Below are 16,135 nucleotides of genomic sequence, written 5' to 3' on the forward strand. Positions count from 1 at the left end.
GCAGAGGATGCCACTAAAGAAATGTATTGTGAAAGTCTGCTCATCAGCTTAAGATCTGTACTGCAAGTACTACACATGAAAACTGAAGCACTGCCACCGTTTCCCCACAGGTTCTCTAAGCAAATACGGTAAGACTGGTTACAAGCCATGCTTTTCACAAGATGCATCATGACATAATGTCATAAATTAAGCATAGTCTACAGAACATAGGCCAGCCAACACAAGTCTGTGTATGCACTGTAATTCTTCCAGACACAGAGCAGCAAGAATGAAGCAGAAGATGGTTGCAGACACACTGCAGGATTATGCAGTCACAAAACCCTTGCTGCTGTATACTCATGCAGCTGCATTCGCACAGGATGTTTTAAAGGAGTTCACCTTTAAGTGAGTGAAGATGTTTTTTTCTTCTGAAGGTTGAACTTGGCTCATCTATGCCTATTAAAATAGGAACACAGAAACAACACCACTCCTAACACTGTAATTGCATCAATACAAAAATAAAACAAGCAATGGCTTAAGCACCTCTGTCAGCTACTATAGACTGCTCTGTTACAACGCAAAGCCAAACTAGGCACAACAGAAGATGCTCACCTAATACCAGTACTTTATCCATTCAGTGTTTCTTGGTATCAGCTCCCTAAAGAAGAACAAATCCTCCACCAGAGGAGGCCTCATCCTGAGATACCTGAGGAAAATGAGCTTCCTACATCAGTATGGGAAGTGACAGCTGAGGGCAGACTCCATGCTGAGAGGGGGCAACCCCAAAGCCCATGCTGCAGCCAGTCTGACCTCAGCTGTGCCAGCCTTATTCTGCTGAGCTCCCTGTCTCACCAACCAAAACTGTCTTCCTGCAGCCAGGAAAAGCAGCACTCTGCTCTGCTGGATGCTCCTCAACACAGGCAGAGTCCCTAAGGCCCCAACATCTGTATCCCGTGGGAAGAACCAGCAAGGGACATTCTGCATAGCAGCTGAAGCCTACACAGGTGAGAGACACCAACATAAATGCATAAACCTTGAAAACTCAAAACTTTCTTAACATACATCACTTTCATGTTCATGAAAATAACCAGGACATGTAGGTTCTACATCTAAAGGTTAATGTCCTTGCTGCAACTGCAGGTCTTGCATGAAAAGTGAGCCCATCAGAGCAACGGGTATTCTGTGGGAGCCCTGTGGTCCTCCAGGGCCGTAAAGAACTGTTTTCCTCACTCACCCCACTAACTCCTTCTGCCAGAGCAGACTCTCCTTGGTGCCCTCACTCTCTGCACAGCACACAGCCTTTCCATTTGCTGCCATTAACAGAGAAAGGGAAGGAGGACCGATCTCCTGCAGTTGGTGAAAATGAGTACTAGAAGGAAAAGACCTCAGCATAACTGCATGAGAAAATACTGCTAAACAGAGTTTGTTTTCATTTCAAGTAGTACACAGTCTTAAGAATTAAAGCCTTCTGGACTTCTCTTCTGTTTTGGTTTACAACTGTGCGGATGGCAGTTGCAGCAAGCATCCCAAAGATCCAAGGGAGTCCTCCTGCTCCGTGAGAAGTGATGTTAACCCCGGCCACAGTTGGAAGCCGGTGATGGACAGAGGCACCTGAACTGCAAGGTACCGGCAGCCTGCTCGAGCTGTCATTTCCAGTGCCTCATTCCCTGTTATCAAAACAGCTGATTTGTAGCAACTCCTACAGCAAACAAAGCCCCTGCATCTCACATGGCACTACGAGATATATCAGGCCTGGGGTAAGTGTGAGCCCACAGACATTCCCTGATACATGAAGGCTCAGGCCACAGCTATGCTGTACTATTATTATTATTATTATTACTATTAGTTTACTAAGAGGTAGCACTAAAAAAGCACACAAAACAGCAGGGAAAAGGAAAAAAAAAAAAAAAAAAGGAAGAGGACTAACAGGATAAAAAGAGTAAGGGGAAAAGAAAGGTAGAGACACTCAACCCCCGCCTCCCTCCCGCAAAAAGAGGAATGCGCTCCCCATGACCAAGTCTTATTAAATGTTCAGTTCTCGGGTGGCTGGGCATCCACACAGCAGGTGGCAGCCACGAAGATTACCACGAGCACTGCAAACAGTGCACTGCGGCCAGTTCCATCTGGACAGATGTTATAAAGGAAAAACGCAAGAAACAGGTCCAGGCCCTCAAGGAGCTGCAAGGCCGCACTTGGCGCACAGCGGTTTATTATCAGTGTTTCATTAACCAGGTTCTTACAGAGCAGCCTGCCTCCCAGGCAGGGCTCACCTTCGGTTCTGCTATACGCGCTCAGGAAGGAAAGCACGGAGAAGTTGTCGGTGCAAGAAGAATAACCCTGAGCAACTCTAAGCTACGCGGGCGCGGGGATCACGTTTAAACGGACGTTTCGCGTACCTCTCGACCTCACCATCGGGGAGGGAAAGCACACGGCCCTGCCGGCGCGGGGCAGCCCGCGGCACGCACCCCACCCGGCGCGGGGCCGTCCCGGCGCGCGGCGCCCCGCTCCCCCACAGGTGCAGTGCCGGCGGAGGCCGCCGCCCCTCGCCGCGACTCCGCCGGCGGCGCGCCTGATAGGATCTCGGCGGCCGGTAAGGCCAATCTTCATTAAGGAGCCATAAACGCCGCTGTGCCCGCGGTGACAGTTTAGTTCATTCAAGCGTGCCCCGCGCCCGTGCATTTAGCAGCGCAGCCGCGGCCCGGGTCACGGCGTTAGCGATCTAATAGCGGCCAAATGAGCGGGCGGCCGCACGCCCCGGCGGACGCGCCCACCCCGCGGGCAGGCCGCGCTCCGCGGGCGGGGGAACCTACCAGGTAATCCATGTACCGCCGAGGAGCTCCGCGGGGCCGCCCGCCCGCCCGCTGACAGCGCGCCCCGCCGCCGGGGAACGGCGCTTCCTGCCCGTCGGCAAGGAGGGGACGGGCGCGGGGGGGGGGGGGTGGTCTCGGCCAAAGCCGCCAGGTACGGAGCCGAGGGGGGGGGGGGGGGCTCGGCCGCCGGCGCCCCGAGAACGGGAGGAAGCTGCGGGGGCGCCGGCGCTGCACGGCGGCGCTGTCACAGCCGCTGCTCCTGCGCGCGCGGCGGGCTTGGTGGGAGGGAAGGAGACGGGAGGGAGGGAGGGAGGGCGCACGGCGGCGGCGCAACCAACCCCAGCCCCGCGCCCGCAGCGGCCCGCCGCTCGGCAGCAGCGGCCGGAGCCCCCGCCCCGCCCCGCGCGACGTCGCGATCAGCTGATCGCACACGTGGGGGCGCCGCAGGAAGCTCTTAAAGGCGTAGGCGCGCGCGGCGGGGGCTTGGCGCTGCCGGGAGGGCGAAGTGGGGGGGGCAGCGCGGCGCCGTGCCCGGGCTGTTGCCGCCGTTAGGGATGAGGGAGGCTTTTGCGGGGCTGCCCGCTTGCCCCGCTGCCGGTGGCACCTCGCGGCGTTCTCCGGCTTCTCGCTCCCCGGCTGACTGTTGCCTGCTCGAAACTCCTGCGGCGCAGGAGGGCGTGCGGGCCCCAACGCCTCGTGCTGCACTCACTTCACTTTCTCCGTTCAGAGACGTAGGCGCGGGGCCAAGCGCAGCACAGAGGTGGCAGAGAAGGCAGCGCCCTGCGGGTCCGGCACGGTGCGACAGCCCCGTTCCTCTGCTCAGCGCAGGAGGAGGTTTAATCGCTTCGAAATGGAAATCCCAAAGGTCCTCTCATCTTGTAGGTAAACACCCGAGCCCCAGATGTCAAACACAGACGTGCTGCAGAGAACGCGAGGCCACGTGGGGAAGGAGCGGCTGCTGTACTCGCAGCCTCTGGCCGATGCTTGGAAGCGGGCTCTGAGTTCAGTGAACGGCCGCCGGGTCCCGCTCGTTCCATAGAGAACGGCGGGGCGGATGGTGGCCTCCAGCCGGGCCTGCTGGCGTGCCCGTGTCAGGGCAGGGGGCACCGCGCTGCATCGCACCGCAGAGCTCCGCTGCACGTGCGGGGCAGTGAGCTGTCAGCTCCTGGCTGCCGGCTGAAGTGGGGCGCAGCTGCATCTGGTGCTCGGCTGACACTTTGGGGCATAAGACCGTAGCGATGTTAGCAGCGTAGCCAAGACCACCGGTCTGGATAAGGTACAGGGCAGCTTGGGGACCGTTAGCCATCTTTGAGAAGAGCTGTGTGAAGGCTGAAGGCTCAGTACTTCAGAGCGCTAGTGGAAGCAAGATACCTCATCTTAGGGATGCCTGGAGACAGGACTGCAGGCACCTGCAAACCTTAGCATTGAAGACTTGTGCCTTTGTTTTCTTTGTGCTTCGTGTGGTAGGCAGCAGTGGAGCAGGTGTGTTGAGAATCAGCACTACCAGTTGTGATGCTGTAGTCTGCTCCCACTGGGAAGGGGGTGGTGCAGCATGAAGGACCTTTCACCCTCTCCAAGCTAAGGTAGTACTGAGTAAAGAGTAATCAAGTTTGCAAATAATTACTTATTCCTAATGAGAACAAACAGGAGTTTTGTTATTAACTTCTGGAAACAAACTTTTCTAGAGGGGCCAAAACAGCTCCACTGCATTAAACAGAGTCTGCGAGTAGACATGTTTTTGTTAAAAATTGATGTATGCGGGTAAGAAGTTGCTCATAAAGCATAGTTTTCCCAACCACTTGCGACATCTGACATGTAGGCTTTTCCACAGCTCTTCAGCACCAGCAGTGACATCAGCAGAGAAACAGAAAGTGGCTTCTTAATGTGACTGTGGGATGTGAAATTGAAAGACTATCAGACGAAATGATTTAGAAAATAAAAAGTGTAATAAAATGCGCTGCAGAAGCAGATAGGAGGGAAAGGGGAATGGATGAGTAAATGAGGATTCAAGAGCAATCAGGAATGCATGTTTACAAGGATATTAGTGAGTAGATGGCCTAGATTTAGCAAAGGGCAGGGAGGAGGGCAGCGATTTCTGCTCTGATTTCTTGTGATGTTGCAACATCACAAGAAAGGTTCAGTCACAACGTCCAGCTAGTGTCAGTGTGTTGGTAAGGTGTTTCACCCTGTCCTGCCCAAAAGGCAGGGAGGCCTTGTTAATAGATAGTTCACTTTCTAATCGTGTTTGATATGCAAAAATAAAATTGCTTTCTTTGACTCACATCAGTTCACTCTGGAAATTGATGTCAGATAAGCATTGCAGCCTAAACTAAATGTAAACAAGTGCAAATGAAATTGTTTATGTTTCATTAAGCTATATGCCAATTTTAGCATTGTAATAGCTGGAGGGTGGAAGAAGGGATACAGGTCTGGCCCTTCCTGCTATTCAGTGCTTTGACTGTTTTCCTTATAGTTATGGCCATTGCTGGCAACTTTCTGCTGATCACGAGATGTCCGTTTGACAGTGGGAACTACAGGCTGAACAGAGGTAGCTGAAGGATGCCTCTTGATAGCATTACAAAATCAGACTGTATCTATCTTTTGTCACCGCATGTTTTTTTGTTGGTTTTGTTTTGAGTCAAATGATTTTTTTTGTATGTTTTCCCTTTAACTTGTAAAATCCTTTCCTCCTTAGCTATATGTCTTACGAGGAGAGACTGAAGGAACTGGGGCTGTTTAGTCTGGGGATGAGGAGGCTGAGGGGAGACTTTATTGCTCTCTTCCAATACTTGAAAGGTGCTTACAGGGAGAGTGGGGTTGGTCTCTTCTCACTGCTGACAGGTGACAGAATGAGGGGAAATGGCCTCAAATTGCACCAGGGTAAGTTTAGGTTGGATATCAGGAAAACTTCTTTACAGAAAGGGTGGTTAAGCACTGGGATAGGCTCCCCAGGGAGGTGGTTGAGTCACCATCCCTGGATGTGTTTAAAAGCCATTTGGATGTGGTGCTCAGGGACATGATTTAGTGGAGGGTTGTTAGAGTTAGGGTACTATGGTTACATTGTGGCTGGACTTGGTGATCTTTAAGGTCTTTTCCAACCTGAGCGATTCTATGATTCTATGTGTCACTTCTGAGAACTATCGCTTTTGGACCCAACTTCTATATAAAGGATGACTAGAAGAGAATCTAAAGGAGAACACTAGGAACAAGTAGAGATTTTCTGAAGTGCTTCTTATGACAGTAGAGGAATGTGCAATGACTGGGAGTTCTTTCTTCTAGAGCTGTTTGAGAGGAAAATGGAATCTATATTAAGGCAGTTGCCACAAAGAACGTGGTGGTGGGTAAAGAAAGTGATTGGCTTATGTTGCAGCGTGTGAAATCTAGGTCAGGCACTGGGAACAGTAGGGATGTTTGGTCACCGAGAGACATATCTACTAGACGCTGTAGAATTCTTGTGAGTGAGTGAGGTTTACATAAATATTTGAGTGTTTTAGTAAGCACTGATTTTGATCTGGTGAGAGTGAACTATAAGGCCTTTTTGTCTTGTATGATTCTGATATCTCAGATTTGATGATGAAGGTGCAATGCATTTATACTTGCAAAGAAAAACATTTCTTTCCTAATGACTATTTTATATGTGCAGTTTTCCTTCTAGCTTACAAGCAACTGTACATGAGCTGAGCTGAACATCAGCTTATAAAATCAGAAGCATTATCATGTACACGCTGTAAATTCTAGAGATCTGATCAAGAGAAGCCGAGCCTGAGCTTAAATGATAGTCATTCTCTTTAGTATAAACAAACAAGTGCTCTGGCCATTGTGCAGGTTTACAGCACATTCATTTTATGACTTAAAGAGAAGAATAACATTAAACAGTGGAACGTAAGTGGAATTCTAGCATTTTTTTTAGCCTATGCAGCAATCATTGTTGCTGAGGTATTTCTAGTGAGTCCCATAGGACATCTTTCATCTAGGAAGAAGTTGAGTTTTGTAATAGAATCACAGAATCATAGAATGGCTTGGGTTGTAAAGAACTTTTAAGATCACCTCGTTCCAACGCCCTGCTATAGGCAGGGACACCTCCCACTAGACCAGGCTGCCCATAACTCCATCCAGCCGGGCGTTGAACGTCTCCAGGAAGGGGGTGTTATATAGCAAATGTAGCATTAGCTTTCTTCATAATGGAGCTTGTCAGAAAGAAATAACATGGCAAGGTAGAAGTTCCATGATTTATGGCTGTTGTTGTTTTGGGTTTTTGATGTTGTTGTTGTTGGGTTTTTTTGTTTGTTTGTTTAGTTTTTCATGGGGCAGAAGATCATGTGGCAGATAGTAAGTAAGAGCTGGTTCCAAAAAAAAAAAAAAAGGTGATATTCTTCCGAGGAGTGCAAGTACATTTAGTTGGATCCTGTTGCAAAATGTACTTCCAGAAAGGCTGCACAAAAAAAAAAAAAAAAAAAATCAAGGACTGTAATTAGGGTTTGTCCCTGAGAACTGCTGAGCACAGCATTTTACCACCGACATAAATATATATGTCAGTGCAATTCAATGAGTTTGAACTTTTTAATCTATGATTGCCACATGCCAAAATCAAGGAGTTACAGCACTAGCAATTGGCAAACTCTGAACACAGAAATGCCATAAAAGTGATTTGATGGTTAATATGAGGGCTGTTCTGAAAGTAATGCCTCCTATTTTATGGTGTTGGCCTACAACATCAGAGGCAGATGGTGGCGGTATGACAGTAAGGGCTGAACCTTTCCGCCAGTATCCCAGTGCATGTTGTTGCCCTGTGGCAGATGGCAGCAGAGGGGCAGTCTGACAGAATGGTGGCGGATATGGAAGTGTGTATGACGCAAAGGTGCTTCACTGAATTCCTCCATGCTGAAAAAAATGTTGTCCACTGACATTCATCAACAATTCCTGAACATGTGGGGAAAGCAGAGTGGATGTGAGCACAGTGAGGCAGTGGGCAGTGTGTTTCAGCAGTGACGACAGCAGCTATATAACGCCTGGCTTTCTGAGATGAATTCAGCATTTGGATTTTTTGCAACATCGGTATGGTAAATTTTATGAGAATTACAGTTCTGATTAAGATTTGCAATATATTTTTCCAGTAGAAATATCATTTACAGAGCATAAAAATATTTCTCTCTCATGTTGGAACTGTTTTGCTGTTTTACTCGATAAATACATTGAAATAATGCAGTGACACCATGATCTTTGCTCAGGTATTAACATGCAGATGTTTTCATCTGTGGCCTTTTCCTTTGATTTTGACAACATGAAGAGAACTCTTACTTATCTTCCTGGCCAGAACTACTGTTGTGTTCCAGATTTATCCCTAGCATCACTTGAGTAAAAGTTTTGTGAGTCTCAGACTAGCACGTGGACTGGTTTGCAATCTAGTTCTTAGGGCCTTCCATCTTCCCATTTCATCTTAGCAAATTCATGTCTCTCAGACCTCCTCAAACCATAGTCTTGTGAAGGTGTAAAAGACAATGCATCTTGATCTACATGATACTTCTGTTGTGTCTGGATGTTGACATTGACCGCCCTGCAGGTCTGACTGTCTGAGGGAGTGCAATTCTTTTGCTAAAGCTGTGCAAGGACTTGGAACATAGATCTGACTGTTGCCAGTATCAGTCCTCTTCACTATAAAAGAGCAAGATTAATGGCATGTATGAATTGTTGAGAAGAAATATGAAGTGTCAAAGCAATTGAATGAACAAGCAAATCAGAAGCAAACAAAATTGTTTTGCTCACGACCATGTATTTCATGCTTACATTCAACATGTTGACTCACCTTGTATATTTTAGCTTTGCATCTTCCTTAAGAATTACATCTTTGAGAAAAACCAATGTGCCTATGAACTTGTACAACTTAATTTTTATGTAGTCAAAATATAGCATATATTGAGGATATGTTCAGCCAAGTTTATGTCTATCAATGGAAATAACCATTTCATCTCTCCTTGGAAATAATGAGCATAGTATACAAAATTGTGGATGTTTCTATATTTTTATCTTGCTTTTTGAGGAATCTTAAATGTAAGTAAGAGGTAATTTGTTGATACCTATGTCTTTATGGAAGAAATGAAGATAGAGCAGTGTTTTAGCCTAACATATGTTATATAGATTATAAGAGAAATTATGACATAGTAATGCATATGTTAGAGTTTGAACTCTAGTTACCACTTCATACAAGAATAATGCTTTTATTTTGTAATTCATGTTAACTAATTTTAAGCTTTGAAGGCTTGTTAAAACAAATTATAATTAAACCTGCACTTTGCTATGTAGTGTATCCTTAGGAGCTCTCTTGTTTCTTTAAAGCATATCCTGAAGTCCTACTGATTAAAGTGTTTAAATGCTTTGTATTATTTCTATGATTAATTAAAGTATGCAATTGATACCTAAGCATGCCTATCAACATATTGCTTTTTAATCCTGTTTCAGCTATATCACAGCATAAGAATCTGGAAACAAATCTTAGCTGTAGATTTGAGGCCCACAGGAAATAACAAGCCTTGAATGATATTAGTCCAGAAGGAGAATTCTGCACTGATCAGATTTATTTACAAAAAGGATTATAATTCAACTTCTTTTAGCAGACAGGGAAAGTGGAAAATGTTATATTGACTGCATAACTTCTGAGAGAATTTCCATTTAGTATAAAACAAGGAAATATAGGCCAAAGTACTAATTTCTAAGGGGAGGGAAAAAGAAAAAACAACCATAAACCAACCAAAAAACTTGTAGTTTGAAGAAAGAAGATACTGTGAATTAAAACCAACAAGATAATTAGAAAGTCTTAGAAATCATTTAGCTCCAAATGATTTGTCTCAATTGCAACTGTTCCTAAGGTACATTTTTGTAGGTATAATTCTGTGCATCTGAAGTAACTGAAGTTTGAAGAAGGGACATGCCAATTGAATCCACGTGAATCAAGTTCATGCTCCCCCACTAGTACAGCAGATGTAACTTTAAACTGAACTATTAAGAAAATAGCACTACACTAGAAAATATGTCACTTAGCAGGAAAGCAAGATTGTGTAACAGAGGGCATTTACTTTCAGCTTTACATGTATCTCTGTACTGGGACTTTTATGTATACAGTTTGCTTTTTAAAATTATTTATCTGACTCCTTGGCTTCCAGCTCACATATACAAATATGGATGGCATCTATATTGTAGAAATAACATGAATTGAAGGTAATCAAAATGTATTTGAAGTTCCAGGCCTAGGTTTGGGAGCTTCTGCTTCTGTGTTTTTTGTAACTACCTCTACCTTCACACAAGCTGCTCATGCACGGTTAATGCCTTTGAAATATAACTGGGAGTATTCAGCACTAGTTATATTGTTTTCCCCATAAAGCAGATGGGTTGACTGCTATCTACTCTACAAATGCTATATTTCATATAAAGTAGTTTCAGCACTGGGCCCACTTATGTGAGAAAGTTAGGGTGGTTTTTGATGAAACAAGCATACTTAATGCCTTTTCTAAGGTTATAATGTGTAATGAAGGTTGAATGCAGCAGACTGCTAAATATACTGCCTTACAAGAGCTGATTCAACAGATGCTTATGTATGTAGTTCAGTTACAAACAGATCTTAGTTCAAATGTTTACAGAAACAGAATATCAAGTAGGTTTTTCATTTGATCTTCCTTTTGAAAATCCATGGGTCAAATTCCCACTGTGTTTTGGATCACAGACTTTTAAGAAATTATTCTGGTAGCATGAGTGTAAATGAAAAGGGATCCCCGTGGATGATATCTGTAAGTATGAATGGGTGCTCATTCTGAAATTATGTGCAGAAAGCTACTTATATACAATATTGGTATCCTCAGAATATCTTTGTATATTATAGTAGTAATAAGAACACATATTCCATTGCAAGACTGGACTGTCTCAGGAAAAGCAGTAAGTCTTTGTTTGCAAAGGTCCAAGCACTTGCCTTGAAGACCCAAAGAATTTTCCTAGCAAAAACAATAGCTTTATTCCTTCTACTTTCATTAGGAGCAAGACACTGGTTATTTGACCTTTGTATTTGCTTCAGAGGTCTTCCCAGTAATTGAGCTGTGTTCACTCATCTTTACAATAGGCAGACTATCACTCTGAAAATGAATTACAGTTGTTGAATTCCTGGCTGTCCAAAATTTGTATACTCTTTACTCTGACCCATGCTGTATCATGCACGCACACCCTTTAATAGTTGCATACCTCATCCATGGCCAAGATAGAAATGTAAAGCAAACAAATGAAGTAGTCCAGTCAAAACTAAACAACCGAAGTGACATGAGGCAATTATTTACAGATCACATAGCTAATCAGAAAATGTGTTTCACACTTTGAAACTAACTGTGTGGCCTGTGTATTTACGGAATATGCATTTTACTTTTATTTTTTGGCTAAATTAACATTGCAAGACGCTGTTACTCTGCATGAAGAAGTTTCCAGTGAGAGAAAACAAAACACCATCTCTTGGGAGACAGCCAGCTGACCATGAAATACTGTCACTGACTGCTTTCTGTACTGTGTCTTGTTCTTTGCCCAGAAGATCCTTCCAGTAATATTGTTTCAGGATAACTGCAAGCCACAGTCCAAGAGTGAGAGTGGATTTTAAAAGCACACACTGGGGCCTTGGTATATTTTACACATAGGCATATGGCAACAGATTGGAGTAAAGTGTGATACTGTGTAGTGGGGTTCTGTTTGTTTAAATGCCCTGACTTAACTGAATTCCAGAGGAGGAATACAATCAACATTTTAGCTTTCAGGCCAGAATAGGCAGCTGGGGGGAGTCAGAAAAAAAGATTTTCTGGAGTCTCAGAAGCTCACGACTGATCAGTAACAAAAAGAAAAATCAATCTCAGGTTCTGGGGTGGTGGAGAACAGAAGTGGCAGGGCTCGGGAAGTATTTTTGAGGATTTTGTTATTTAGAAGTGATTGAGAGCAGGAAAAGAGAAACTGGAAATGAGTCTGCAGGGCACTAAATAGGAAGGATGACTGGAAAAATCAAATCGGTCTGTGGAAAGAAGTGAGACTGTAGAAAGAAGAGATACCAGAGAAGTTCTGAGGCGTCATGTAATTTCTCTACACACTTGCTATCGTGCCTTCAGTTAAAAGGACACAGGACAATTCCACCTGCCTTCCCCGCTTCCCATTGTCCTCCTCTCCCTACACAATCCACTGCTGTCAAGGACCTAGGTGCTTCTTTCTTGCAACTTTCTTCCTCTGAGGCGATGCTTGTCCACGCTCAGCCTCCAGAGAGGTGTTGACTTGGCCCTGCGAAGACTGGGTGGTAAGGATCAGCTGGAACAGTTCTCGCACAATTGCCCAGTTCTTCACACTCTGCAACTGTTTCACCTCCAGCAAGTTCAGTTTCCCTTGATCTTGCAAAACAGGTATCAAGGTCACATGCTGATGTTTACTTTGGCTGTGCCTAGAAGTTAAACTTGCCAGTGGCCACTGGTATGGGTGACAAAAGCTGCTGATTTCATCTGATTTCACTGAGTAAGACTCGAATAGCTTCTTAGCAAAACTCATTTTCCTTGAGTGTTCAAATGGAGGTCAAAGAAGCGCTCATTACCATTTTCTTGCAGAGCTGTTTGGATGTTGGTTGTATTTGTACAACAATTTTAAGATGCCTGCTTCAGCTGTTAGACCATACAGCAACATATACATTGCTAGGTTCTTCTCTATTGCTCCCTGAAGATTAACATCTTTGAGAGATTTTTCTTCCCCTCTCAAACAAGGCCTAATTATAATCAGGATAAACCACATGTAAGCCTTTGAGGAAAATTCTGTTGTAGCAAGAATTAAGGACATTATTGACTGAACCAGATGGGCAGTGTTATGCTATTTAAACAATTTCATTTGCATATGTATGCTGTACAAAATTAGGTGTAGAAAACAGCTAGAGGCAAAGCTGGCTGTAACCTCGTAGCATATTAACTGTCATTCAGACTTTACAAGTGTAAAAAGTATATAATGAATTCTTCAAATGAAAACATAGACTAAGGCTTATTGCCATTTAACAAAGGGCCAACAACTTAATTGCCCCAGAGCATAGTTCATTGTCAGTCTAGGAGGAACAGAGTGTGCTGTGCTACCATTGGCTTGTTCATATTGGAATATGTACCAATTTAATAAAGATGTTAATCAGCTATTCTAGCAAATGTTGAATTTGCCCTTTCTGTGGGCAAGGGCAGATCTGTGTTAACTGCTTGTGTGTGAGATAATTACAATTAGTCACCATATTTAAAAAGATACGGTGCATTACTACATTAAAGGATAAGTTCATTTAATACCTTCTCACCAAAAAGATTCAAAGCAGTGCAGGGTTTGTCAAATAGCTGATTTTAAATATCAGCAGGGAATCTTAAAAAAGATGTTCAGTTGGAATACACAAGTGAGTTGTCTCAAATCAGGGCATCTGTTAGCACTCCTCACCACTGCCTCTCACTTTTCAGGCTCTGTTAATCTGCTTTGGGACTCACTATGGAGAAACTTGTGACTAGTTTTCTGTCAGGATAATGCTCTCTCCTGATAGAACTTTTGCAATGTGTTTGTACCATTAAATATTCATTAATAAATCGCAGACATTAAGAAATGAAACCAATTCCCTACAGTTTATAGTAAAACCTAATTACAAACTAAGAATAGAGAGAATGTTCATCTCCTTTATGGTCTCCTTGTTTTATATAATCCATAAACATCCAGCAGGTTGCAGGTATGTAGTTAACAGAGAAAATAACAGTTTTTATGTCAGCTCTACTTACTGTAATCCCGGATGAAACACATCTTGTTGTACACTCTTCAAATGGCGGTCACATTCTATCTTAGCCTGAAAGTTCCTTATAAACCAGTTATTGCTCAAGTTGTTGTACCTAATCACAACACCTGTGCTTCTGTTCACTGTTTTTCTGTATTGAGTTGCCCTTAAATATGAATACCAAAATTTTTCTTAGAGATAACTAAAAGCACAGATGTACATATTTCATAGACATTTGGGACATTTGCCTCGTCTGATATTATGTAACGCAAGTCTCTTTTTTTTAAGGAACTTGAAAATTTTTATCTAGGAGTAAATGGTATAGGAAAAGCCACCATTACCAGCCAAAGGAAGTATTATGAGAGTTTTGATTTCAATTAGCGTGGAAATTTTGTATTACCAGTCAGCTATTTTGACTCCTTTGCATGTAATCCAGAAACAACATCAGGGCAATTGAGAAAGTTACAAGACAGGAAGGAACCTGTTTTCTTATGCATGCTCCTTGGAGAGACTGCAATATTAAAAAAAGTAGTAAATTTTGACCATTTGATCCAAAGAAATAAACAGACTCCCACTGACTTTAATTAACCTTTGATTAAGTCCTGAACTACTGCAGCTTCTTACTGGCTAATGAGGTGGAGTTAGGGAATTTCCAGTACTTACAGTCTGTTTTACGAGTAACTTGATATGAGTAAACTGTGTAAACCAAAAGAGAATCTATGATTTGAACTCTGATTTTCTTTTAAGAAACTCATTAATAAATGAATTTCAAACACCCTATCTTTTCAGATTTGACCTAAAAATAAATAAATAAATAGAGTTCTTACAATCACCAAAGATGTTTTGGGAGATAATCAGTGTTTCCAAGCATGTCCAATTATCAGTGCAATGGAAATTACTAGAGTAGAACAGGAAAAACTTTGTATCTCCTGTAACAAAACAAAACAAAAACAAACAAACAAACAAACAAAAAACAGCCCAAAAATCATAAACTTATGAAAAAGACAAAATCTGGGATGTAAGGAAAGAAGGATGCAAGATATGGACAGTCATGTGATGTACTTATTAACAAAGATTTGACCTGGTTGGGATTGCTTATCTGAAATCCAGCTTTTGGGGATTTTCGACTGAAACAGTGAAGCTCCATTTTTATCATCTGAATGGCAGTAACAACAATCATAGTTATATCTTGGTGCATTTCATACAGATAGCTTTGTATTTTCTTCCAGTTTCTACACAGAAAGGTTCGTTCATTTTTTAAACCTTTGTTACCCATCTAATTAGCAGCTATCATATATGCGTGAGTTAAAATGTCTGTGAAATGAGCAGTGCATATAATATGCAATAGAAGAGATTTCACTGCTCCTGACTGCTTATTGTACCTCAACCATGCAGGAGAGCTGAGGGCTACGCCTAATATCTGATGCTCTGAGACAGCTTAAAAAAAATTAACTTCATCAATAAATTTACTGTTGTTCTTGAATGCTGGCAATTATCCACAGATATTCTCAAAATTTTTTACATATACAGGTCCACTCAAGCTGGGGGGCTTGCAATTCTAAAGTAGCACTGGCCCACTTTTCGCACTGTTCCTAAATGTTTTAGGGATGAGGATATAAAGACAGCATATAGATCCAGCCACTGCTGTGCATTTCTCTATTCTGCATTGAAGAATGAGAGCAGGACCCTGCAGTAAAAGAGAGAAGGGCCTCACAGTAATAAAAGGGAAAGGAGCATCACAGAAACGGAGATAGGGGCAAATAGAGAGAGTTTATGTAGAGAGTGTTAGAAAATAAAGGATTGCAGGCACTTTAACAGACACTGGGTCTGGAATAACAAGGGGGATGAAGCCATAAAGATAAGGACTTGAGAACAGCCCGAGGACATCTGGCAGGGAGGTGATTAGATGTCCACCGGGCAAGCTGAAACCGGTTTGGGGGATGCCCCCCTTTGGGGTCACAAGTTTGCAGTGAGGAAGACTACGAGCCTTCGCGAGGAAGACTACAAACCTTCATCCTTCACGACTTACTACGCACGCGCAAGGGGGGGAGGGACTGCATGCTAATGGGCTCTCGGGAATCTAATGAATATGTATCCGAATTCCCGTCAACTATTGATTATGTGTTAGTTCAGCCTATACGTGTAGCACGATTTTTCCCCACAGTGCGCAAGTCAGGTGGAGAGATCCCCCTTGCACCAAATATGCACATTGCTAATAAAAACATACCTGCTCTATATCCTTACAGGCTATAGGGTCTGATTTCCTCACGTCAGCATGTAAAAAGAGCAACAAAGGAAAAACAGGACAAGGGTGTGAATATTCTGAGTCCATCTGCGAGGATTCTTGGTTAGGAATAAACTCTGTTTCTCCTTTGATGATCTTTCATTTATTTGTTTAGAATGGTGAAAAAAATGGCAATTAGCTGACCTGTAAAGGAATGAGGGGAATAAAAATTTAAAAGTCAGTGAGAGATCCTTCAGTCAAACTGAGTCTCAGATCAGGTAAATATTTTTTTAAACTCATTGAGATCTAGGTACTCTGTTGCTAGTCCGTAGATTTCAGCTATGG

General features: G+C 43.4%; 1 protein-coding gene across 7 annotated transcripts in view; it reads right to left on the reverse strand.

The window, feature by feature from the left end:
* The window catches only part of ARL15 (ADP ribosylation factor like GTPase 15), a 214,356-nt gene extending 211,184 nt beyond the window's left edge, over positions 1-3,172 (reverse strand). For 4 of the 7 annotated variants that reach the window (XM_040656050.2, XM_046905761.1, XM_046905762.1 and 1 more), the window contains exons 1-2: positions 2,790-3,172; positions 379-435 (exon numbers count right to left, since the gene is read on the reverse strand). In XM_040656050.2, the coding sequence (XP_040511984.1) occupies positions 379-429 (51 nt within the window). In that variant the 5' untranslated portion in view covers positions 430-435; positions 2,790-3,172. The remainder of the gene's footprint in view (positions 1-378; positions 436-2,789) is intronic. The other 3 variants (XM_046905759.1, XM_001232797.6, XM_046905760.1) reach the window with 1 other exon arrangement.
* Positions 3,173-16,135: the final 12,963 nt, after the last annotated feature.

The sequence above is a fragment of the Gallus gallus genome, chromosome Z, assembly GCF_016699485.2.
Source record: "Gallus gallus isolate bGalGal1 chromosome Z, bGalGal1.mat.broiler.GRCg7b, whole genome shotgun sequence".
In the NCBI taxonomy this organism is placed as follows: Eukaryota; Metazoa; Chordata; class Aves; order Galliformes; family Phasianidae; genus Gallus; species Gallus gallus.